Source organism: Moschus berezovskii, chromosome 5 (assembly GCF_049115385.1).
Source record: "Moschus berezovskii isolate FMDL1 chromosome 5, NW_MosBer_1.0, whole genome shotgun sequence".
Classification (NCBI taxonomy): Eukaryota; Metazoa; Chordata; class Mammalia; order Artiodactyla; family Moschidae; genus Moschus; species Moschus berezovskii.
Window position 1 is genome coordinate 11,650,733 of NC_142464.1, and position 25,473 is coordinate 11,676,205.

General features: G+C 41.3%; 1 protein-coding gene across 1 annotated transcript in view; it reads left to right on the forward strand.

Annotated features, from left to right (window-relative positions):
- The window catches only part of LOC129561723 (uncharacterized), a 198,371-nt gene that overhangs the window by 158,074 nt on the left and 14,824 nt on the right, over window positions 1–25,473 (forward strand). The window contains exons 38-45 of the mRNA XM_088836656.1: window positions 4,698–4,787; window positions 4,854–5,048; window positions 9,967–10,056; window positions 10,123–10,317; window positions 15,220–15,309; window positions 15,376–15,570; window positions 20,501–20,590; window positions 20,657–20,851. Of these exons, the coding sequence (XP_088692782.1) occupies window positions 4,698–4,787; window positions 4,854–5,048; window positions 9,967–10,056; window positions 10,123–10,317; window positions 15,220–15,309; window positions 15,376–15,570; window positions 20,501–20,590; window positions 20,657–20,851 (1,140 nt within the window). The remainder of the gene's footprint in view (window positions 1–4,697; window positions 4,788–4,853; window positions 5,049–9,966; window positions 10,057–10,122; window positions 10,318–15,219; window positions 15,310–15,375; window positions 15,571–20,500; window positions 20,591–20,656; window positions 20,852–25,473) is intronic.

The following is a 25,473-nucleotide window of genomic DNA, read 5'->3' on the forward strand; positions in this document are numbered from 1 at the left end:
CAGACAGCATAGCACTTCCTACATATAATTACGGATTCACACATTTGTGTGCGCTTTGCTGGTGGCCTAGATGGTAAAGCATCTGCCTGCAACACAGGAGACCTGAGTTCGATCCCTGGGTCAGGAAGATCCCATGGCAAAGGGAATGGCTATCAGCCACACCAATATTCCTGCCTGGAGAATCCCACTGACAGAGGAGCCTGGCAGCCTACAGTCCATGGGATCACAAAGAGTTGGGCACGACTGAACAACTTAAAGACACACACACACACACACACACACACACACACATCTACGTATCTTATTAGAACATGAGCTTCTTATGGCCTGGAAACACACATTCCCCATCCCAAGGTTTTGTCCAGTATCTTGGGCCCCTCACAGGAGGTGCTTAGATGACTGTGTGGCTTAGATAAGACCCAGAACCTATTCTGTGCTTAGGCGGAAGTGGCCTTGGGCATTCTGGTTAGACTTGAACTCTTGTTGTTTTTATGTTGGTATATTTATTGAAGAAAATATATTTCAAAAAGAATAGTAACTAAACCATTTGCTATTTGCTCGCAAAATTAATTTTGGCTCAGTATATTTTGTAATTATGAAAGTCCAAATGCTCTTGCATACAGTTTATAAGCAGAGAAGATAAATTAGCAAGCACCTTGATCAAACATCTATTTATAGAAAATCTAATATTCGCCTTTAACTAGTTTAACTTGGAGTCTTGCAATATAATTCAGTTATCAACATTCTCGTTTTTCCTGTTAGTAAACTGAATGTGCTAGTTCTCTTTGGGGGAAGACTATTTTATTCAATATTTTCCTATGATTTTGATTTTCAAGAGAAGAGAAATCTTAAGACACTTGTGTTGGAATGTCTGGTATTGTGCTTAATGAATATTTTACGAATTAATGATATTATTAGTAAAATGTTCATTCTGATTACTTCCCATGCTGATTTAAAGTGACCTACGATAAAAGACATATCTCAACTAGGTATGTTTGGGATTGACATGTACAGACTGCTCTATTTAAAATGGATAACCAACAAGGACATACTCTATACCACAGGGAACAATGCTGAATACTCTGTAAGAACCTAAATGGGAAAAGAATTTGAAAAAAATAGATGTATGTATAATTGAACCATTTTTCTGTACACCAGAAGCTAACACAACATTACTAACCAATTATACTCCAATATAAAATAAAGCATTCAAAAAGGAAACTTTCACAGAAGACAAAAATAGCAATAAAAGCTAAACAACATTGTTCAGTTCAGTTCATCTCAGTCGTGTCCGACTCTTTGCGACCCCGTGGACTGCAACACACCAGGCCTCCCTGTCCATGACCAACGGCCAGAGTTGATCAAATCTATGTCCACCGAGTTGGTAATGCCATCCAATCATCTCATCCTCTGTCGTCCCTTCTCATCCCGCCTTCAATCTTTGCCAGGATCAGGGTCTTTTCAAATGAGACAGTTCTTTGCATAACCTGGCCAAAGTATTGATGTTGCATCTTCAGCAATAGTCCTTCCAATGAACATTCAGTAATGATTTCCTTTAGAATGGACAGGTTGCTTCTCCTTGCTCTCCAAGGGACTGTTAGGAGTCTTCTCCAACAGCACAGTTCAAAAGCATCGATTCTTCGGTGCTCAGCTTTCTTTATTGGAGAAGGAAATGGCAACCCATTCCAGTACTCTTGCCTGGGAAATCCCATGGACGGAGGAGCCTGGTAGGCTACAGATCATGGGGTCACAAAGGGCCGGACACAACTGAGCGACTTCACTTTCACTTTTCACTTTCATGCACTGGAGAAGGAAATGGCAACCCATTCCAGTATTCTTGCCTGGAGAATCCCAGGGATGGGAGCCTGGTGGGCTGCTGTCTATGGGGTCGTACAGAGTCGGACACGACTGACGTGACTTACAGCAGCAGCAGCTTTCTTTATAGTCCAACACTCACATCCATACATGACTGCTGGAAAAAGCGTATCTTTGACTACATGGACCTTTGTCAGCAACGTAATGTCTCTGCTTTTTAATATGCTATCTGGGTTGGTCAAAACTTTTCTTCCAAGGAGCAAGCATCTTTTAATTCCATGGCTGCAGTCACTGTCTGCAGTGATTTGGGCACCCAGAAACATCAAGTCTGTCACTCTTTCCACTGTTTCCTCATCTATTTGCCATGAAGTCACGGGACTAGATGCCATGATCTTAGCTTTCAGAATGTTGAGTTTATGCCAGCTTTTTCACTCTCCTCTTTCACATTCATCAAGGGACTCTTTAGTTCTTCGCTTTCTGCCATACGGGTGGTGTCATCTGCATACCTGAGGTTATTGATATTTCTCCAGGCAATCTTTTTTTTTTCTTTTTCTAAAATTTATTTATTTTAATTGGAGGCTAACTACTTTACAATATTGTAGTGATTTTGCCATACATTGATATGAATCAGCCATAGGTGTACATCTGTACCCCATTCTGAAACCCCCTCCAACATCCCTCCCCATCCCAACCCTCTGGGTCATCCATCCCAGTGCACCAGCCCTGCGAACCCTACCTCATGCATCGAACCTGGACTGGTGATCTCTTTCACATATGATAATATTCATTTTTCAATGCTATTCCCTCAAATCATCCCACCCTCGCCTACTCCCACACTGCCAAAAGACTGTTCTATATATCTGTGTCTCTTTTGCTGTCTCGCATAGAGGGTTATCTTTTCCATCTTTCTAAATTCCACATATATGCATTAGTATACTCTATCGGTGGTTTTCTTTCTGGCTTACCTTACTCTGTAAAATAGGCTCCTGTTTCATCGACCTCATTAGAACTGATTCAAATGTATCCTTCTGATGGTTGAGTAATATTCCACTGTGTATATGTACCAGAGCTTTCTTATCCATTTGTCTGTCAATGGACATCTAGGTTGCTTCCATGTCCTGGCAATTGTAAACAGTGCTGTGATGAACATTGGGGTACACATGTCTAAAATCCAGCCATGCCTCTGACCTCAAGTACATTGATTTAATACCTACTCTGTGTCCAAAGCTTTTCCCAGCATCATAAAAAGAAAACGAAGTAATCACACTCAGACACTTAGATTCTTCACTGACTAAACCACCTGCATGTACTCTGCTGTTTCTCAAGCTGAGTTCACTAGCACTGCTCTTGAAATGTTCGATAAATAGACTACATCTTTCCTAAAATAGTTACCATAGCAAGTTAACTAGAAATAATAATGCACATTCTTGGATGAGCAAATCAGGGTGGTCAGTGAAAAAAGAAGGGATTAAAACAAGGGCGAAGACAAAACTTGTAGTAGAACTTGCAATATCGTCATGGGGACGACGGCTTCTGCTAGAAATCTTAGCGCACTTCCTCTTACATAATCCTTTTTTAACCTTTTTCATCCGTTCAGCAATCCTGTGAGTCTATTACTCTTTCAAGTGATCTGAGCAACATTTTCATGTGGTCTGGAGAATCTAAACAACTAAGTTTTTTCTGTGATATGTATATTCCCAGTCTTAGAATACATGGAGTCACCAATATAAAGCTGAGGACAAAATCACCTCACCCGTTTCACGTGTTTTCTTGTCTTGTTCACATCCTTATAAAAGTCAGTCAGCAGTAAAGTGAAAAAAACTGAATATTTAAACATATTTAGTCTAATAAAATGCATTAATTTAAACAAAACCATGCAGATGACAACTTTTAAGCTTAGAATAGCTTCAAACACCATGGCTGGCTCTAAGGACTCCTAAGAGGCTGTCTTTCATGATGCTGCCTCAGCAGTCATTCTGAGTGCATTTCTTAACATGTTCTCAGCTCACAAGTATGGATTAGCTCCTGGTTATCCTGGTGACTTGGCTGTATTTTATTACTCTCACAGAAGCTTCTTTTGGAAGTCGCTGTGATTCTTGTTCTGAATAGAGCATTGACATTGCGTTTATGCCAGATGTAAAGCAAAAGCAAGAACTCCTCCAGTTGCATTTAATACATCAGAAACAAAAGAAAAGGAGCTTTCATGCACTTCTTTAAAGATGGAATCCACAGGACAGCACAGGGTCTTAGAGAATTCTATGGAGAGGAAGCAATTTATAGCATGAAAGAGCAAAACAAATCACTTGGCAGGCAACTCCCGATGATTTCTGGTGTGGTTTTCCACTCTGTAAACAGTTTTGCACTTTACTTCTGGGTTTTCTCAGACATGCAGGCTTGTCTCTGATCACTGCCTTGTAGGAAACCCCTCAGAGGGAAGCAGCAGTGGGAGGGAAACATTAAGGCAGACCACCCCACTGCACTCTGCCTACTACACCGACAAAAGGAAATGGAAAATATGTTAAACTGACATGTGGGGTAGAACACTGATCAGAGCCATTCTTAACATACACAGTCCGATTATTTTAAAAATATTAAGCACCAATGCTTATTCATATATTTACTTTGATCCTTATGAGTCTATGTGTGAGGGTCAGTGTTTCAAAGGAGGAATCTTAAGGCTAGCACTTTGCCTAAGATGTACAGGTGTAGCGTGTCAAGGCAGAAACTAGAAGGCCACAGATATTCTCAGATGGAAACACGATGAAAGTCAATATTGTGCAATTCACTGATGAATATATACCTTCCAAGCCAAGCAAGGTGTCTAAAAAACACTTTTCTTGTTATGTTTTGAACTCTTTTGCTTGGGCACCTGCTTTTTGTAGTGTGTCCCCTTGAGACTGCACATTGTGCTTACTCGGGAGTCACAGCCTTCTCTACCCAGCAGTCACACCAGTGTGGCACACTCGCTAATGGTAAGGTGGGTTTGATCACACCCATCACCATCGGTCTGAATCTATATTTAGATTTTCTCCATATAGGTCACGAACATCCCTATGGAATTAAAATGAGTGCGGTTCCAGCTACTGGGCTGCTGCAGCAGGGACTTGAGGACTGCACTTCTGCTTCTGCCCTCCAGGAGGCCTTCCTGGAGGGGCCCCAAGAGATTCAAGACCAGTTAATCCTGAAACCCAAGCACTCAGCCAGGAACGAGGCCAGGAATCAGCAGGAGAAAGGTGAGCCCCTTCCCTTCCTGCAAGTGGCTTCTCTTGGCTCTTGTTTCTACTCCTGAAAACAAACTCTTGACGTGCAGCCAGTTCTCCATGTGGGGCTGGAAGGCAGTATAGGCAGGCACCAATTCCACCCAGAATCAAGCCCAGAGAAGCCCCAAAGTTCCGAAATCAAGACCCAATTCACTTATAGGAAGACATTTTTTTTTTTTTTTAAATTTCTCTAGGCAGACAGCATAGCACTTCCTACATATAATTACGGATTCACACATTTGTGTGCGCTTTGCTGGTGGCCTAGATGGTAAAGCATCTGCCTGCAACACAGGAGACCTGAGTTCGATCCCTGGGTCAGGAAGATCCCATGGCAAAGGGAATGGCTATCAGCCACACCAATATTCTTGCCTGGAGAATCCCACTGACAGAGGAGCCTGGCAGCCTACAGTCCATGGGATCACAAAGAGTTGGGCACGACTGAACAACTTAAAGACACACACACACACACACACACACACACACATCTACGTATCTTATTAGAACATGAGCTTCTTATGGCCTGGAAACACACATTCCCCATCCCAAGGTTTTGTCCAGTATCTTGGGCCCCTCACAGGAGGTGCTTAGATGACTGTGTGGCTTAGATAAGACCCAGAAGCTATTCTGTGCTTAGGCGGAAGTGGCCTTGGGCATTCTGGTTAGACTTGAACTCTTGTTGTTTTTATGTTGGTATATTTATTGAAGAAAATATATTTCAAAAAGAATAGTAACTAAACCATTTGCTATTTGCTCGCAAAATTAATTTTGGCTCAGTATATTTTGTAATTATGAAAGTCCAAATGCTCTTGCATACAGTTTATAAGCAGAGAAGATAAATTAGCAAGCACCTTGATCAAACATCTATTTATAGAAAATCTAATATTCGCCTTTAACTAGTTTAACTTGGAGTCTTGCAATATAATTCAGTTATCAACATTCTCGTTTATCCTGTTAGTAAACTGAATGTGCTAGTTCTCTTTGGGGGAAGACTATTTTATTCAATATTTTCCTATGATTTTGATTTTCAAGAGAAGAGAAATCTTAAGACACTTGTGTTGGAATGTCTGGTATTGTGCTTAATGAATATTTTACGAATTAATGATATTATTAGTAAAATGTTCATTCTGATTACTTCCCATGCTGATTTAAAGTGACCTATGATAAAAGACATATCTCAACTAGGTATGTTTGGGATTGACATGTACAGACTGCTCTATTTAAAATGGATAACCAACAAGGACATACTCTATACCACAGGGAACAATGCTGAATACTCTGTAAGAACCTAAATGGGAAAAGAATTTGAAAAAAATAGATGTATGTATAATTGAACCATTTTTCTGTACACCAGAAGCTAACACAACATTACTAACCAATTATACTCCAATATAAAATAAAGCATTCAAAAAGGAAACTTTCACAGAAGACAAAAATAGCAATAAAAGCTAAACAACATTGTTCAGTTCAGTTCATCTCAGTCGTGTCCGACTCTTTGCGACCCCGTGGACTGCAACACACCAGGCCTCCCTGTCCATGACCAACGGCCAGAGTTGACTCAAACCTATGTCCACCGAGTTGGTAATGCCATCCAATCATCTCATCCTCTCTCGTCCCTTCTCATCCCGCCTTCAATCTTTGCCAGGATCAGGGTCTTTTCAAATGAGACAGTTCTTTGCATAACCTGGCCAAAGTATTGATGTTGCATCTTCAGCAATAGTCCTTCCAATGAACATTCAGTAATGATTTCCTTTAGAATGGACAGGTTGCTTCTCCTTGCTCTCCAAGGGACTGTTAGGAGTCTTCTCCAACAGCACAGTTCAAAAGCATCGATTCTTCGGTGCTCAGCTTTCTTTATTGGAGAAGGAAATGGCAACCCATTCCAGTACTCTTGCCTGGGAAATCCCATGGACGGAGGAGCCTGGTAGGCTACAGAGCATGGGGTCACAAAGGGCCGGACACAACTGAGCGACTTCACTTTCACTTTTCACTTTCATGCACTGGAGAAGGAAATGGCAACCCATTCCAGTATTCTTGCCTGGAGAATCCCAGGGATGGGAGCCTGGTGGGCTGCTGTCTATGGGGTCGTACAGAGTCGGACACGACTGACGTGACTTACAGCAGCAGCAGCTTTCTTTATAGTCCAACACTCACATCCATACATGACTGCTGGAAAAAGCGTATCTTTGACTACATGGACCTTTGTCAGCAACGTAATGTCTCTGCTTTTTAATATGCTATCTGGGTTGGTCAAAACTTTTCTTCCAAGGAGCAAGCATCTTTTAATTCCATGGCTGCAGTCACCGTCTGCAGTGATTTGGGCACCCAGAAACATCAAGTCTGTCACTCTTTCCACTGGTTCCTCATCTATTTGCCATGAAGTCACGGGACTAGATGCCATGATCTTAGCTTTCAGAATGTTGAGTTTATGCCAGCTTTTTCACTCTCCTCTTTCACATTCATCAAGGGACTCTTTAGTTCTTCGCTTTCTGCCATACGGGTGGTGTCATCTGCATACCTGAGGTTATTGATATTTCTCCAGGCAATCTTTTTTTTTTCTTTTTCTAAAATTTATTTATTTTAATTGGAGGCTAACTACTTTACAATATTGTAGTGATTTTGCCATACATTGATATGAATCAGCCATAGGTGTACATCTGTACCCCATTCTGAAACCCCCTCCAACATCCCTCCCCATCCCAACCCTCTGGGTCATCCATCCCAGTGCACCAGCCCTGCGAACCCTACCTCATGCATCGAACCTGGACTGGTGATCTCTTTCACATATGATAATATTCATTTTTCAATGCTATTCCCTCAAATCATCCCACCCTCGCCTACTCCCACACTGCCAAAAGACTGTTCTATATATCTGTGTCTCTTTTGCTGTCTCGCATAGAGGGTTATCTTTTCCATCTTTCTAAATTCCACATATATGCATTAGTATACTCTATCGGTGGTTTTCTTTCTGGCTTACCTTACTCTGTAAAATAGGCTCCTGTTTCATCGACCTCATTAGAACTGATTCAAATGTATCCTTCTGATGGTTGAGTAATATTCCACTGTGTATATGTACCAGAGCTTTCTTATCCATTTGTCTGTCAATGGACATCTAGGTTGCTTCCATGTCCTGGCAATTGTAAACAGTGCTGTGATGAACATTGGGGTACACATGTCTAAAATCCAGCCATGCCTCTGACCTCAAGTACATTGATTTAATACCTACTCTGTGTCCAAAGCTTTTCCCAGCATCATAAAAAGAAAACGAAGTAATCACACTCAGACACTTAGATTCTTCACTGACTAAACCACCTGCATGTACTCTGCTGTTTCTCAAGCTGAGTTCACTAGCACTGCTCTTGAAATGTTCGATAAATAGACTACATCTTTCCTAAAATAGTTACCATAGCAAGTTAACTAGAAATAATAATGCACATTCTTGGATGAGCAAATCAGGGTGGTCAGTGAAAAAAGAAGGGATTAAAACAAGGGCGAAGACAAAACTTGTAGTAGAACTTGCAATATCGTCATGGGGACGACGGCTTCTGCTAGAAATCTTAGCGCACTTCCTCTTACATAATCTTTTTTTAACCTTTTTCATCCGTTCAGCAATCCTGTGAGTCTACTACTCTTTCAAGTGATCTGAGCAACATTTTCATGTGGTCTGGAGAATCTAAACAACTAATTTTTTTCTGTGATATGTATATTCCCAGTCTTAGAATACATGGAGTCACCAATATAAAGCTGAGGACAAAATCTCCTCACCCGTTTCACGTGTTTTCTTGTCTTGTTCACATCCTTATAAAAGTCAGTCAGCAGTAAAGTGAAAAAAACTGAATATTTAAACATATTTAGTCTAATAAAATGCATTAATTTAAACAAAACCATGCAGATGACAACTTTTAAGCTTAGAATAGCTTCAAACACCATGGCTGGCTCTAAGGACTCCTAAGAGGCTGTCTTTCATGATGCTGCCTCAGCAGTCATTCTGAATGCATTTCTTAACATGTTCTCAGCTCACAAGTATGGATTAGCTCCTGGTTATCCTGGTGACTTGGCTGTATTTTATTACTCTCACAGGAGCTTCTTTTGGAAGTCGCTGTGATTCTTGTTCTGAATAGAGCATTGACATTGCGTTTATGCCAGATGTAAAGCAAAAGCAAGAACTCCTCCAGTTGCATTTAATACATCAGAAACAAAAGAAAAGGAGCTTTCATGCACTTCTTTAAAGATGGAATCCACAGGACAGCACAGGGTCTTAGAGAATTCTATGGAGAGGAAGCAATTTATAGCATGAAAGAGCAAAACAAATCACTTGGCAGGCAACTCCCGATGATTTCTGGTGTGGTTTTCCACTCTGTAAACAGTTTTGCACTTTACTTCTGGGTTTTCTCAGACATGCAGGCTTGTCTCTGATCACTGCCTTGTAGGAAACCCCTCAGAGGGAAGCAGCAGTGGGAGGGAAACATTAAGGCAGACCACCCCACTGCACTCTGCCTACTACACCGACAAAAGGAAATGGAAAATATGTTAAACTGACATGTGGGGTAGAACACTGATCAGAGCCATTCTTAACATACACAGTCCGATTATTTTAAAAATATTAAGCACCAATGCTTATTCATATATTTACTTTGATCCTTATGAGTCTATGTGTGAGGGTCAGTGTTTCAAAGGAGGAATCTTAAGGCTAGCACTTTGCCTAAGATGTACAGGTGTAGCGTGTCAAGGCAGAAACTAGAAGGCCACAGATATTCTCAGATGGAAACACGATGAAAGTCAATATTGTGCAATTCACTGATGAATATATACCTTCCAAGCCAAGCAAGGTGTCTAAAAAACACTTTTCTTGTTATGTTTTGAACTCTTTTGCTTGGGCACCTGCTTTTTGTAGTGTGTCCCCTTGAGACTGCACATTGTGCTTACTCGGGAGTCACAGCCTTCTCTACCCAGCAGTCACACCAGTGTGGCACACTCGCTAATGGTAAGGTGGGTTTGATCACACCCATCACCATCGGTCTGAATTTATATTTAGATTTTCTCCATATAGGTCACGAACATCCCTATGGAATTAAAATGAGTGCGGTTCCAGCTACTGGGCTGCTGCAGCAGGGACTTGAGGACTGCACTTCTGCTTCTGCCCTCCAGGAGGCCTTCCTGGAGGGGCCCCAAGAGATTCAAGACCAGTTAATCCTGAAACCCAAGCACTCAGCCAGGAACGAGGCCAGGAATCAGCAGGAGAAAGGTGAGCCCCTTCCCTTCCTGCAAGTGGCTTCTCTTGGCTCTTGTTTCTACTCCTGAAAACAAACTCTTGACGTGCAGCCAGTTCTCCATGTGGGGCTGGAAGGCAGTATAGGCAGGCACCAATTCCACCCAGAATCAAGCCCAGAGAAGCCCCAAAGGTCCGAAATCAAGACCCAATTCACTTATAGGAAGACATTTTTTTTTTTTTTTTTAAATTTCTCTAGGCAGACAGCATAGCACTTCCTACATATAATTACGGATTCACACATTTGTGTGCGCTTTGCTGGTGGCCTAGATGGTAAACCATCTGCCTGCAACACAGGAGACCTGAGTTCGATCCCTGGGTCAGGAAGATCCCATGGCAAAGGGAATGGCTATCAGCCACACCAATATTCCTGCCTGGAGAATCCCACTGACAGAGGAGCCTGGCAGCCTACAGTCCATGGGATCACAAAGAGTTGGGCACGACTGAACAACTTAAAGACACACACACACATCTACGTATCTTATTAGAACATGAGCTTCTTATGGCCTGGAAACACACATTCCCCATCCCAAGGTTTTGTCCAGTATCTTGGGCCCCTCACAGGAGGTGCTTAGATGACTGTGTGGCTTAGATAAGACCAGAACCTATTCTGTGCTTAGGCGGAAGTGGCCTTGGGCATTCTGGTTAGACTTGAACTCTTGTTGTTTTTATGTTGGTATATTTATTGAAGAAAATATATTTCAAAAAGAATAGTAACTAAACCATTTGCTATTTGCTCGCAAAATTAATTTTGGCTCAGTATATTTTGTAATTATGAAAGTCCAAATGCTCTTGCATACAGTTTATAAGCAGAGAAGATAAATTAGCAAGCACCTTGATCAAACATCTATTTATAGAAAATCTAATATTCGCCTTTAACTAGTTTAACTTGGAGTCTTGCAATATAATTCAGTTATCAACATTCTCGTTTTTCCTGTTAGTAAACTGAATGTGCTAGTTCTCTTTGGGGGAAGACTATTTTATTCAATATTTTCCTATGATTTTGATTTTCAAGAGAAGAGAAATCTTAAGACACTTGTGTTGGAATGTCTGGTATTGTGCTTAATGAATATTTTACGAATTAATGATATTATTAGTAAAATGTTCATTCTGATTACTTCCCATGCTGATTTAAAGTGACCTATGATAAAAGACATATCTCAACTAGGTATGTTTGGGATTGACATGTACAGACTGCTCTATTTAAAATGGATAACCAACAAGGACATACTCTATACCACAGGGAACAATGCTGAATACTCTGTAAGAACCTAAATGGGAAAAGAATTTGAAAAAAATAGATGTATGTATAATTGAACCATTTTTCTGTACACCAGAAGCTAACACAACATTACTAACCAATTATACTCCAATATAAAATAAAGCATTCAAAAAGGAAACTTTCACAGAAGACAAAAATAGCAATAAAAACTAAACAACATTGTTCAGTTCAGTTCATCTCAGTCGTGTCCGACTCTTTGCGACCCCGTGGACTGCAACACACCAGGCCTCCCTGTCCATGACCAACGGCCAGAGTTGACTCAAACCTATGTCCACCGAGTTGGTAATGCCATCCAATCATCTCATCCTCTGTCGTCCCTTCTCATCCCGCCTTCAATCTTTGCCAGGATCACGGTCTTTTCAAATGAGACAGTTCTTTGCATAACCTGGCCAAAGTATTGATGTTGCATCTTCAGCAATAGTCCTTCCAATGAACATTCAGTAATGATTTCCTTTAGAATGGACAGGTTGCTTCTCCTTGCTCTCCAAGGGACTGTTAGGAGTCTTCTCCAACAGCACAGTTCAAAAGCATCGATTCTTCGGTGCTCAGCTTTCTTTATTGGAGAAGGAAATGGCAACCCATTCCAGTACTCTTGCCTGGGAAATCCCATGGACGGAGGAGCCTGGTAGGCTACAGATCATGGGGTCACAAAGGGCCGGACACAACTGAGCGACTTCACTTTCACTTTTCACTTTCATGCACTGGAGAAGGAAATGGCAACCCATTCCAGTATTCTTGCCTGGAGAATCCCAGGGATGGGAGCCTGGTGGGCTGCTGTCTATGGGGTCGTACAGAGTCGGACACGACTGACGTGACTTACAGCAGCAGCAGCTTTCTTTATAGTCCAACACTCACATCCATACATGACTGCTGGAAAAAGCGTATCTTTGACTACATGGACCTTTGTCAGCAACGTAATGTCTCTGCTTTTTAATATGCTATCTGGGTTGGTCAAAACTTTTCTTCCAAGGAGCAAGCATCTTTTAATTCCATGGCTGCAGTCACCGTCTGCAGTGATTTGGGCACCCAGAAACATCAAGTCTGTCACTCTTTCCACTGTTTCCTCATCTATTTGCCATGAAGTCACGGGACTAGATGCCATGATCTTAGCTTTCAGAATGTTGAGTTTATGCCAGCTTTTTCACTCTCCTCTTTCACATTCATCAAGGGACTCTTTAGTTCTTCGCTTTCTGCCATAAGGGTGGTGTCATCTGCATACCTGAGGTTATTGATATTTCTCCAGGCAATCTTTTTTTTTTTCTTTTTCTAAAATTTATTTATTTTAATTGGAGGCTAACTACTTTACAATATTGTAGTGATTTTGCCATACATTGATATGAATCAGCCATAGGTGTACATCTGTACCCCATTCTGAAACCCCCTCCAACATCCCTCCCCATCCCAACCCTCTGGGTCATCCATCCCAGTGCACCAGCCCTGCGAACCCTACCTCATGCATCGAACCTGGACTGGTGATCTCTTTCACATATGATAATATTCATTTTTCAATGCTATTCCCTCAAATCATCCCACCCTCGCCTACTCCCACACTGCCAAAAGACTGTTCTATATATCTGTGTCTCTTTTGCTGTCTCGCATAGAGGGTTATCTTTTCCATCTTTCTAAATTCCACATATATGCATTAGTATACTCTATCGGTGGTTTTCTTTCTGGCTTACCTTACTCTGTAAAATAGGCTCCTGTTTCATCGACCTCATTAGAACTGATTCAAATGTATCCTTCTGATGGTTGAGTAATATTCCACTGTGTATATGTACCAGAGCTTTCTTATCCATTTGTCTGTCAATGGACATCTAGGTTGCTTCCATGTCCTGGCTATTGTAAACAGTGCTGTGATGAACATTGGGGTACACATGTCTAAAATCCAGCCATGCCTCTGACCTCAAGTACATTGATTTAATACCTACTCTGTGTCCAAAGCTTTTCCCAGCATCATAAAAAGAAAACGAAGTAATCACACTCAGACACTTAGATTCTTCACTGACTAAACCACCTGCATGTACTTTGCTGTTTCTCAAGCTGAGTTCACTAGCACTGCTCTTGAAATGTTCGATAAATAGACTACATCTTTCCTAAAATAGTTACCATAGCAAGTTAACTAGAAATAATAATGCACATTCTTGGATGAGCAAATCAGGGTGGTCAGTGAAAAAAGAAGGGATTAAAACAAGGGCGAAGACAAAACTTGTAGTAGAACTTGCAATATCGTCATGGGGACGACGGCTTCTGCTAGAAATCTTAGCGCACTTCCTCTTACATAATCTTTTTTTAACTTTTTTCATCCGTTCAGCAATCCTGTGAGTCTATTACTCTTTCAGGTGATCTGAGCAACGTTTTCATGTGGTCTGGAGAATCTAAACAACTAAGTTTTTTCTGTGATATGTATATTCCCAGTCTTAGAATACATGGAGTCACCAATATAAAGCTGAGGACAAAATCACCTCACCCGTTTCACGTGTTTTCTTGTCTTGTTCACATCCTTATAAAAGTCAGTCAGCAGTAAAGTGAAAAAAACTGAATATTTAAACATATTTAGTCTAATAAAATGCATTAATTTAAACAAAACCATGCAGATGACAACTTTTAAGCTTAGAATAGCTTCAAACACCATGGCTGGCTCTAAGGACTCCTAAGAGGCTGTCTTTCATGATGCTGCCTCAGCAGTCATTCTGAATGCATTTCTTAACATGTTCTCAGCTCACAAGTATGGATTAGCTCCTGGTTATCCTGGTGACTTGGCTGTATTTTATTACTCTCACAGGAGCTTCTTTTGGAAGTCGCTGTGATTCTTGTTCTGAATAGAGCATTGACATTGCGTTTATGCCAGATGTAAAGCAAAAGCAAGAACTCCTCCAGTTGCATTTAATACATCAGAAACAAAAGAAAAGGAGCTTTCATGCACTTCTTTAAAGATGGAATCCACAGGACAGCACAGGGTCTTAGAGAATTCTATGGAGAGGAAGCAATTTATAGCATGAAAGAGCAAAACAAATCACTTGGCAGGCAACTCCCGATGATTTCTGGTGTGGTTTTCCACTCTGTAAACAGTTTTGCACTTTACTTCTGGGTTTTCTCAGACATGCAGGCTTGTCTCTGATCACTGCCTTGTAGGAAACCCCTCAGAGGGAAGCAGCAGTGGGAGGGAAACATTAAGGCAGACCACCCCACTGCACTCTGCCTACTACACCGACAAAAGGAAATGGAAAATATGTTAAACTGACATGTGGGGTAGAACACTGATCAGAGCCATTCTTAACATACACAGTCCGATTATTTTAAAAATATTAAGCACCAATGCTTATTCATATATTTACTTTGATCCTTATGAGTCTATGTGTGAGGGTCAGTGTTTCAAAGGAGGAATCTTAAGGCTAGCACTTTGCCTAAGATGTACAGGTGTAGCGTGTCAAGGCAGAAACTAGAAGGCCACAGATATTCTCAGATGGAAACACGATGAAAGTCAATATTGTGCAATTCACTGATGAATATATACCTTCCAAGCCAAGCAAGGTGTCTAAAAAACACTTTTCTTGTTATGTTTTGAACTCTTTTGCTTCGGCACCTGCTTTTTGTAGTGTGTCCCCTTGAGACTGCACATTGTGCTTACTCGGGAGTCACAGCCTTCTCTACCCAGCAGTCACACCAGTGTGGCACACTCGCTAATGGTAAGGTGGGTTTGATCACACCCATCACCATCGGTCTGAATTTATATTTAGATTTTCTCCATATAGGTCACGAACATCCCTATGGAATTAAAATGAGTGCGGTTCCAGCTACTGGGCTGCTGCAGCAGGGACTTGAGGACTGCACTTCTGCTTCTGCCCTCCAGGAGGCCTTCCTGGAGGGGCCCCAAGAGATTCAAGACCAGTTAATCCTGAAACCCAAGCACTCAGCCAGGAACGAGGCCAGGAATCAGCAGGAGGAAGGTGAGCCCCTTCCCTTCCTGCAAGTGGCTTCTCTTGGCTCTTGTTTCTACTCCTGAAAACAAACTCTTGACGTGCAGCCAGTTCTCCATGTGGGGCTGGAAGGCAGTATAGGCAGGCACCAATTCCACCCAGAATCAAGCCCAGAGAAGCCCCAAAGGTCCGAAATCAAGACCCAATTCACTTATAGGAAGACATTTTTTTTTTTTTTTAATTTCTCTAGGCAGACAGCATAGCACTTCCTACATATAATTACGGATTCACACATTTGTGTGCGCTTTGCTGGTGGCCTAGATGGTAAAGCATCTGCCTGCAACACAGGAGACCTGAGTTCGATCCCTGGGTCAGGAAGATCCCATGGCAAAGGGAATGGCTATCAGCCACACCAATATTCCTGCCTGGAGAATCCCACTGACAGAGGAGCCTGGCAGCCTACAGTCCATGGGATCACAAAGAGTTGGGCACGACTGAACAACTTAAAGACACACACACACACACACACACACACACACACACACACACACATCTACGTATCTTATTAGAACATGAGCTTCTTATGGCCTGGAAACACACATTCCCCATCCCAAGGTTTTGTCCAGTATCTTGGGCCCCTCACAGGAGGTGCTTAGATGACTGTGTGGCTTAGATAAGACCCAGAACCTATTCTGTGCTTAGGCGGAAGTGGCCTTGGGCATTCTGGTTAGACTTGAACTCTTGTTGTTTTTATGTTGGTATATTTATTGAAGAAAATATATTTCAAAAAGAATAGTAACTAAACCATTTGCTATTTGCTCGCAAAATTAATTTTGGCTCAGTATATTTTGTAATTATGAAAGTCCAAATGCTCTTGCATACAGTTTATAAGCAGAGAAGATAAATTAGCAAGCACCTTGATCAAACATCTATTTATAGAAAATCTAATATTCGCCTTTAACTAGTTTAACTTGGAGTCTTGCAATATAATTCAGTTATCAACATTCTCGTTTATCCTGTTAGTAAACTGAATGTGCTAGTTCTCTTTGGGGGAAGACTATTTTATTCAATATTTTCCTATGATTTTGATTTTCAAGAGAAGAGAAATCTTAAGACACTTGTGTTGGAATGTCTGGTATTGTGCTTAATGAATATTTTACGAATTAATGATATTATTAGTAAAATGTTCATTCTGATTACTTCCCATGCTGATTTAAAGTGACCTATGATAAAAGACATATCTCAACTAGGTATGTTTGGGATTGACATGTACAGACTGCTCTATTTAAAATGGATAACCAACAAGGACATACTCTATACCACAGGGAACAATGCTGAATACTCTGTAAGAACCTAAATGGGAAAAGAATTTGAAAAAAATAGATGTATGTATAACTGAACCATTTTTCTGTACACCAGAAGCTAACACAACATTACTAACCAATTATACTCCAATATAAAATAAAGCATTCAAAAAGGAAACTTTCACAGAAGACAAAAATAGCAATAAAAACTAAACAACATTGTTCAGTTCAGTTCATCTCAGTCGTGTCCGACTCTTTGCGACCCCGTGGACTGCAACACACCAGGCCTCCCTGTCCATGACCAACGGCCAGAGTTGACTCAAACCTATGTCCACCGAGTTGGTAATGCCATCCAATCATCTCATCCTCTGTCGTCCCTTCTCATCCCGCCTTCAATCTTTGCCAGGATCAGGGTCTTTTCAAATGAGACAGTTCTTTGCATAACCTGGCCAAAGTATTGATGTTGCATCTTCAGCAATAGTCCTTCCAATGAACATTCAGTAATGATTTCCTTTAGAATGGACAGGTTGCTTCTCCTTGCTCTCCAAGGGACTGTTAGGAGTCTTCTCCAACAGCACAGTTCAAAAGCATCGATTCTTCGGTGCTCAGCTTTCTTTATTGGAGAAGGAAATGGCAACCCATTCCAGTACTCTTGCCTGGGAAATCCCATGGACGGAGGAGCCTGGTAGGCTACAGATCATGGGGTCACAAAGGGCCGGACACAACTGAGCGACTTCACTTTCACTTTTCACTTTCATGCACTGGAGAAGGAAATGGCAACCCATTCCAGTATTCTTGCCTGGAGAATCCCAGGGATGGGAGCCTGGTGGGCTGCTGTCTATGGGGTCGTACAGAGTCGGACACGACTGACGTGACTTACAGCAGCAGCAGCTTTCTTTATAGTCCAACACTCACATCCATACATGACTGCTGGAAAAAGCGTATCTTTGACTACATGGACCTTTGTCAGCAACGTAATGTCTCTGCTTTTTAATATGCTATCTGGGTTGGTCAAAACTTTTCTTCCAAGGAGCAAGCATCTTTTAATTCCATGGCTGCAGTCACCGTCTGCAGTGATTTGGGCACCCAGAAACATCAAGTCTGTCACTGTTTCCACTGTTTCCTCATCTATTTGCCATGAAGTCACGGGACTAGATGCCATGATCTTAGCTTTCAGAATGTTGAGTTTATGCCAGCTTTTTCACTCTCCTCTTTCACATTCATCAAGGGACTCTTTAGTTCTTCGCTTTCTGCCATACGGGTGGTGTCATCTGCATACCTGAGGTTATTGATATTTCTCCAGGCAATCTTTTTTTTTTTCTTTTTCTAAAATTTATTTATTTTAATTGGAGGCTAACTACTTTACAATATTGTAGTGATTTTGCCATACATTGATATGAATCAGCCATAGGTGTACATCTGTACCCCATTCTGAAACCCCCTCCAACTTCCCTCCCCATCCCAACCCTCTGGGTCATCCATCCCAGTGCACCAGCCCTGCGAACCCTACCTCATGCATCGAACCTGGACTGGTGATCTCTTTCACATATGATAATATTCATTTTTCAATGCTATTCCCTCAAATCATCCCACCCTCGCCTACTCCCACACTGCCAAAAGACTGTTCTATATATCTGTGTCTCTTTTGCTGTCTCGCATAGAGGGTTATCTTTTCCATCTTTCTAAATTCCACATATATGCATTAGTATACTCTATCGGTGGTTTTCTTTCTGGCTTACCTTACTCTGTAAAATAGGCTCCTGTTTCATCGACCTCATTAGAACTGATTCAAATGTATCCTTCTGATGGTTGAGTAATATTCCACTGTGTATATGTACCAGAGCTTTCTTATCCATTTGTCTGTCAATGGACATCTAGGTTGCTTCCATGTCCTGGCTATTGTAAACAGTGCTGTGATGAACATTGGGGTACACATGTCTAAAATCCAGCCATGCCTCTGACCTCAAGTACATTGATTTAATACCTACTCTGTGTCCAAAGCTTTTCCCAGCATCATAAAAAGAAAACGAAGTAATCACACTCAGACACTTAGATTCTTCACTGACTAAACCACCTGCATGTACTCTGCTGTTTCTCAAGCTGAGTTCACTAGCACTGCTCTTGAAATGTTCGATAAATAGACTACATCTTTCCTAAAATAGTTACCATAGCAAGTTAACTAGAAATAATAATGCACATTCTTGGATGAGCAAATCAGGGTGGTCAGTGAAAAAAGAAGGGATTAAAACAAGGGCGAAGACAAAACTTGTAGTAGAACTTGCAATATCGTCATGGGGACGACGGCTTCTGCTAGAAATCTTAGCGCACTTCCTCTTACATAATCTTTTTTTAACCTTTTTCATCCGTTTAGCAATCCTGTGAGTCTATTACTCTTTCAAGTGATCTGAGCAACGTTTTCATGTGGTCTGGAGAATCTAAACAACTAAGTTTTTTCTGTGATATGTATATTCCCAGTCTTAGAATACATGGAGTCACCAATATAAAGCTGAGGACAAAATCACCTCACCCGTTTCACGTGTTTTCTTGTCTTGTTCACATCCTTATAAAAGTCAGTCAGCAGTAAAGTGAAAAAAACTGAATATTTAAACATATTTAGTCTAATAAAATGCATTAATTTAAACAAAACCATGCAGATGACAACTTTTAAGCTTAGAATAGCTTCAAACACCATGGCTGGCTCTAAGGACTCCTAAGAGGCTGTCTTTCATGATGCTGCCTCAGCAGTCATTCTGAATGCATTTCTTAACATGTTCTCAGCTCACAAGTATGGATTAGCTCCTGGTTATCCTGGTGACTTGGCTGTATTTTATTACTCTCACAGGAGCTTCTTTTGGAAGTCGCTGTGATTCTTGTTCTGAATAGAGCATTGACATTGCGTTTATGCCAGATGTAAAGCAAAAGCAAGAACTCCTCCAGTTGCATTTAATACATCAGAAACAAAAGAAAAGGAGCTTTCATGCACTTCTTTAAAGATGGAATCCACAGGACAGCACAGGGTCTTAGAGAATTCTATGGAGAGGAAGCAATTTATAGCATGAAAGAGCAAAACAAATCACTTGGCAGGCAACTCCCGATGATTTCTGGTGTGGTTTTCCACTCTGTAAACAGTTTTGCACTTTACTTCTGGGTTTTCTCAGACATGCAGGCTTGTCTCTGATCACTGCCTTGTAGGAAACCCCTCAGAGGGAAGCAGCAGTGGGAGGGAAACATTAAGGCAGACCACCCCACTGCACTCTGCCTACTACACCGACAAAAGGAAATGGAAAATATGTTAAACTGACATGTGGGGTAGAACACTGATCAGAGCCATTCTTAACATACACAGTCCGATTATTTTAAAAATATTAAGCACCAATGCTTATTCATATATTTACTTTGATCCTTATGAGTCTACGTGTGAGGGTCAGTGTTTCAAAGGAGGAATCTTAAGGCTAGCACTTTGCCCAAGATGTACAGGTGTAGCGTGTCAAGGCAGAAACTAGAAGGCCACAGATATTCTCAGATGGAAACACGATGAAAGTCAATATTGTGCAATTCACTGATGAATATATACCTTCCAAGCCAAGCAAGGTGTCTAAAAAACACTTTTCTTGTTATGTTTTGAACTCTTTTGCTTGGGCACCTGCTTTTTGTAGTGTGTCCCCTTGAGACTGCACATTGTGCTTACTCGGGAGTCACAGCCTTCTCTACCCAGCAGTCACACCAGTGTGGCACACTCGCTAATGGTAAGGTGGGTTTGATCACACCCATCACCATCGGTCTGAATCTATATTTAGATTTTCTCCATATAGGTCACGAACATCCCTATGGAATTAAAATGAGTGCGGTTCCAGCTACTGGGCTGCTGCAGCAGGGACTTGAGGACTGCACTTCTGCTTCTGCCCTCCAGGAGGCCTTCCTGGAGGGGCCCCAAGAGATTCAAGACCAGTTAATCCTGAAACCCAAGCACTCAGCCAGGAACGAGGCCAGGAATCAGCAGGAGGAAGGTGAGCCCCTTCCCTTCCTGCAAGTGGCTTCTCTTGGCTCTTGTTTCTACTCCTGAAAACAAACTCTTGACGTGCAGCCAGTTCTCCATGTGGGGCTGGAAGGCAGTATAGGCAGGCACCAATTCCACCCAGAATCAAGCCCAGAGAAGCCCCAAAGGTCCGAAATCAAGACCCAATTCACTTATAGGAAGACATTTTTTTTTTTTTTTAATTTCTCTAGGCAGACAGCATAGCACTTCCTACATATAATTACGGATTCACACATTTGTGTGCGCTTTGCTGGTGGCCTAGATGGTAAAGCATCTGCCTGCAACACAGGAGACCTGAGTTCGATCCCTGGGTCAGGAAGATCCCATGGCAAAGGGAATGGCTATCAGCCACACCAATATTCCTGCCTGGAGAATCCCACTGACAGAGGAGCCTGGCAGCCTACAGTCCATGGGATCACAAAGAGTTGGGCACGACTGAACAACTTAAAGACACACACACACACACACACACACACACACATCTACGTATCTTATTAGAACATGAGCTTCTTATGGCCTGGAAACACACATTCCCCATCCCAAGGTTTTGTCCAGTATCTTGGGCCCCTCACAGGAGGTGCTTAGATGACTGTGTGGCTTAGATAAGACCCAGAACCTATTCTGTGCTTAGGCGGAAGTGGCCTTGGGCATTCTGGTTAGACTTGAACTCTTGTTGTTTTTATGTTGGTATATTTATTGAAGAAAATATATTTCAAAAAGAATAGTAACTAAACCATTTGCTATTTGCTCGCAAAATTAATTTTGGCTCAGTATATTTTGTAATTATGAAAGTCCAAATGCTCTTGCATACAGTTTATAAGCAGAGAAGATAAATTAGCAAGCACCTTGATCAAACATCTATTTATAGAAAATCTAATATTCGCCTTTAACTAGTTTAACTTGGAGTCTTGCAATATAATTCAGTTATCAACATTCTCGTTTATCCTGTTAGTAAACTGAATGTGCTAGTTCTCTTTGGGGGAAGACTATTTTATTCAATATTTTCCTATGATTTTGATTTTCAAGAGAAGAGAAATCTTAAGACACTTGTGTTGGAATGTCTGGTATTGTGCTTAATGAATATTTTACGAATTAATGATATTATTAGTAAAATGTTCATTCTGATTACTTCCCATGCTGATTTAAAGTGACCTATGATAAAAGACATATCTCAACTAGGTATGTTTGGGATTGACATGTACAGACTGCTCTATTTAAAATGGATAACCAACAAGGACATACTCTATACCACAGGGAACAATGCTGAATACTCTGTAAGAACCTAAATGGGAAAAGAATTTGAAAAAAATAGATATATGTATAACTGAACCATTTTTCTGTACACCAGAAGCTAACACAACATTACTAACCAATTATACTCCAATATAAAATAAAGCATTCAAAAAGGAAACTTTCACAGAAGACAAAAATAGCAATAAAAACTAAACAACATTGTTCAGTTCAGTTCATCTCAGTCGTGTCCGACTCTTTGCGACCCCGTGGACTGCAACACACCAGGCCTCCCTGTCCATGACCAACGGCCAGAGTTGACTCAAACCTATGTCCACCGAGTTGGTAATGCCATCCAATCATCTCATCCTCTGTCGTCCCTTCTCATCCCGCCTTCAATCTTTGCCAGGATCAGGGTCTTTTCAAATGAGACAGTTCTTTGCATAACCTGGCCAAAGTATTGATGTTGCATCTTCAGCAATAGTCCTTCCAATGAACATTCAGTAATGATTTCCTTTAGAATGGACAGGTTGCTTCTCCTTGCTCTCCAAGGGACTGTTAGGAGTCTTCTCCAACAGCACAGTTCAAAAGCATCGATTCTTCGGTGCTCAGCTTTCTTTATTGGAGAAGGAAATGGCAACCCATTCCAGTACTCTTGCCTGGGAAATCCCATGGACGGAGGAGCCTGGTAGGCTACAGAGCATGGGGTCACAAAGGGCCGGACACAACTGAGCGACTTCACTTTCACTTTTCACTTTCATGCACTGGAGAAGGAAATGGCAACCCATTCCAGTATTCTTGCCTGGAGAATCCCAGGGATGGGAGCCTGGTGGGCTGCTGTCTATGGGGTCGTACAGAGTCGGACACGACTGACGTGACTTACAGCAGCAGCAGCTTTCTTTATAGTCCAACACTCACATCCATACATGACTGCTGGAAAAAGCGTATCTTTGACTACATGGACCTTTGTCAGCAACGTAATGTCTCTGCTTTTTAATATGCTATCTGGGTTGGTCAAAACTTTTCTTCCAAGGAGCAAGCATCTTTTAATTCCATGGCTGCAGTCACCGTCTGCAGTGATTTGGGCACCCAGAAACATCAAGTCTGTCACTGTTTCCACTGTTTCCTCATCTATTTGCCATGAAGTCACGGGACTAGATGCCATGATCTTAGCTTTCAGAATGTTGAGTTTATGCCAGCTTTTTCACTCTCCTCTTTCACATTCATCAAGGGACTCTTTAGTTCTTCGCTTTCTGCCATACGGGTGGTGTCATCTGCATACCTGAGGTTATTGATATTTCTCCAGGCAATCTTTTTTTTTTTCTTTTTCTAAAATTTATTTATTTTAATTGGAGGCTAACTACTTTACAATATTGTAGTGATTTTGCCATACATTGATATGAATCAGCCATAGGTGTACATCTGTACCCCATTCTGAAACCCCCTCCAACTTCCCTCCCCATCCCAACCCTCTGGGTCATCCATCCCAGTGCACCAGCCCTGCGAACCCTACCTCATGCATCGAACCTGGACTGGTGATCTCTTTCACATATGATAATATTCATTTTTCAATGCTATTCCCTCAAATCATCCCACCCTCGCCTACTCCCACACTGCCAAAAGACTGTTCTATATATCTGTGTCTCTTTTGCTGTCTCGCATAGAGGGTTATCTTTTCCATCTTTCTAAATTCCACATATATGCATTAGTATACTCTATCGGTGGTTTTCTTTCTGGCTTACCTTACTCTGTAAAATAGGCTCCTGTTTCATCGACCTCATTAGAACTGATTCAAATGTATCCTTCTGATGGTTGAGTAATATTCCACTGTGTATATGTACCAGAGCTTTCTTATCCATTTGTCTGTCAATGGACATCTAGGTTGCTTCCATGTCCTGGCTATTGTAAACAGTGCTGTGATGAACATTGGGGTACACATGTCTAAAATCCAGCCATGCCTCTGACCTCAAGTACATTGATTTAATACCTACTCTGTGTCCAAAGCTTTTCCCAGCATCATAAAAAGAAAACGAAGTAATCACACTCAGACACTTAGATTCTTCACTGACTAAACCACCTGCATGTACTCTGCTGTTTCTCAAGCTGAGTTCACTAGCACTGCTCTTGAAATGTTCGATAAATAGACTACATCTTTCCTAAAATAGTTACCATAGCAAGTTAACTAGAAATAATAATGCACATTCTTGGATGAGCAAATCAGGGTGGTCAGTGAAAAAAGAAGGGATTAAAACAAGGGCGAAGACAAAACTTGTAGTAGAACTTGCAATATCGTCATGGGGACGACGGCTTCTGCTAGAAATCTTAGCGCACTTCCTCTTACATAATCTTTTTTTAACCTTTTTCATCCGTTTAGCAATCCTGTGAGTCTATTACTCTTTCAAGTGATCTGAGCAACGTTTTCATGTGGTCTGGAGAATCTAAACAACTAAGTTTTTTCTGTGATATGTATATTCCCAGTCTTAGAATACATGGAGTCACCAATATAAAGCTGAGGACAAAATCACCTCACCCGTTTCACGTGTTTTCTTGTCTTGTTCACATCCTTATAAAAGTCAGTCAGCAGTAAAGTGAAAAAAACTGAATATTTAAACATATTTAGTCTAATAAAATGCATTAATTTAAACAAAACCATGCAGATGACAACTTTTAAGCTTAGAATAGCTTCAAACACCATGGCTGGCTCTAAGGACTCCTAAGAGGCTGTCTTTCATGATGCTGCCTCAGCAGTCATTCTGAATGCATTTCTTAACATGTTCTCAGCTCACAAGTATGGATTAGCTCCTGGTTATCCTGGTGACTTGGCTGTATTTTATTACTCTCACAGGAGCTTCTTTTGGAAGTCGCTGTGATTCTTGTTCTGAATAGAGCATTGACATTGCGTTTATGCCAGATGTAAAGCAAAAGCAAGAACTCCTCCAGTTGCATTTAATACATCAGAAACAAAAGAAAAGGAGCTTTCATGCACTTCTTTAAAGATGGAATCCACAGGACAGCACAGGGTCTTAGAGAATTCTATGGAGAGGAAGCAATTTATAGCATGAAAGAGCAAAACAAATCACTTGGCAGGCAACTCCCGATGATTTCTGGTGTGGTTTTCCACTCTGTAAACAGTTTTGCACTTTACTTCTGGGTTTTCTCAGACATGCAGGCTTGTCTCTGATCACTGCCTTGTAGGAAACCCCTCAGAGGGAAGCAGCAGTGGGAGGGAAACATTAAGGCAGACCACCCCACTGCACTCTGCCTACTACACCGACAAAAGGAAATGGAAAATATGTTAAACTGACATGTGGGGTAGAACACTGATCAGAGCCATTCTTAACATACACAGTCCGATTATTTTAA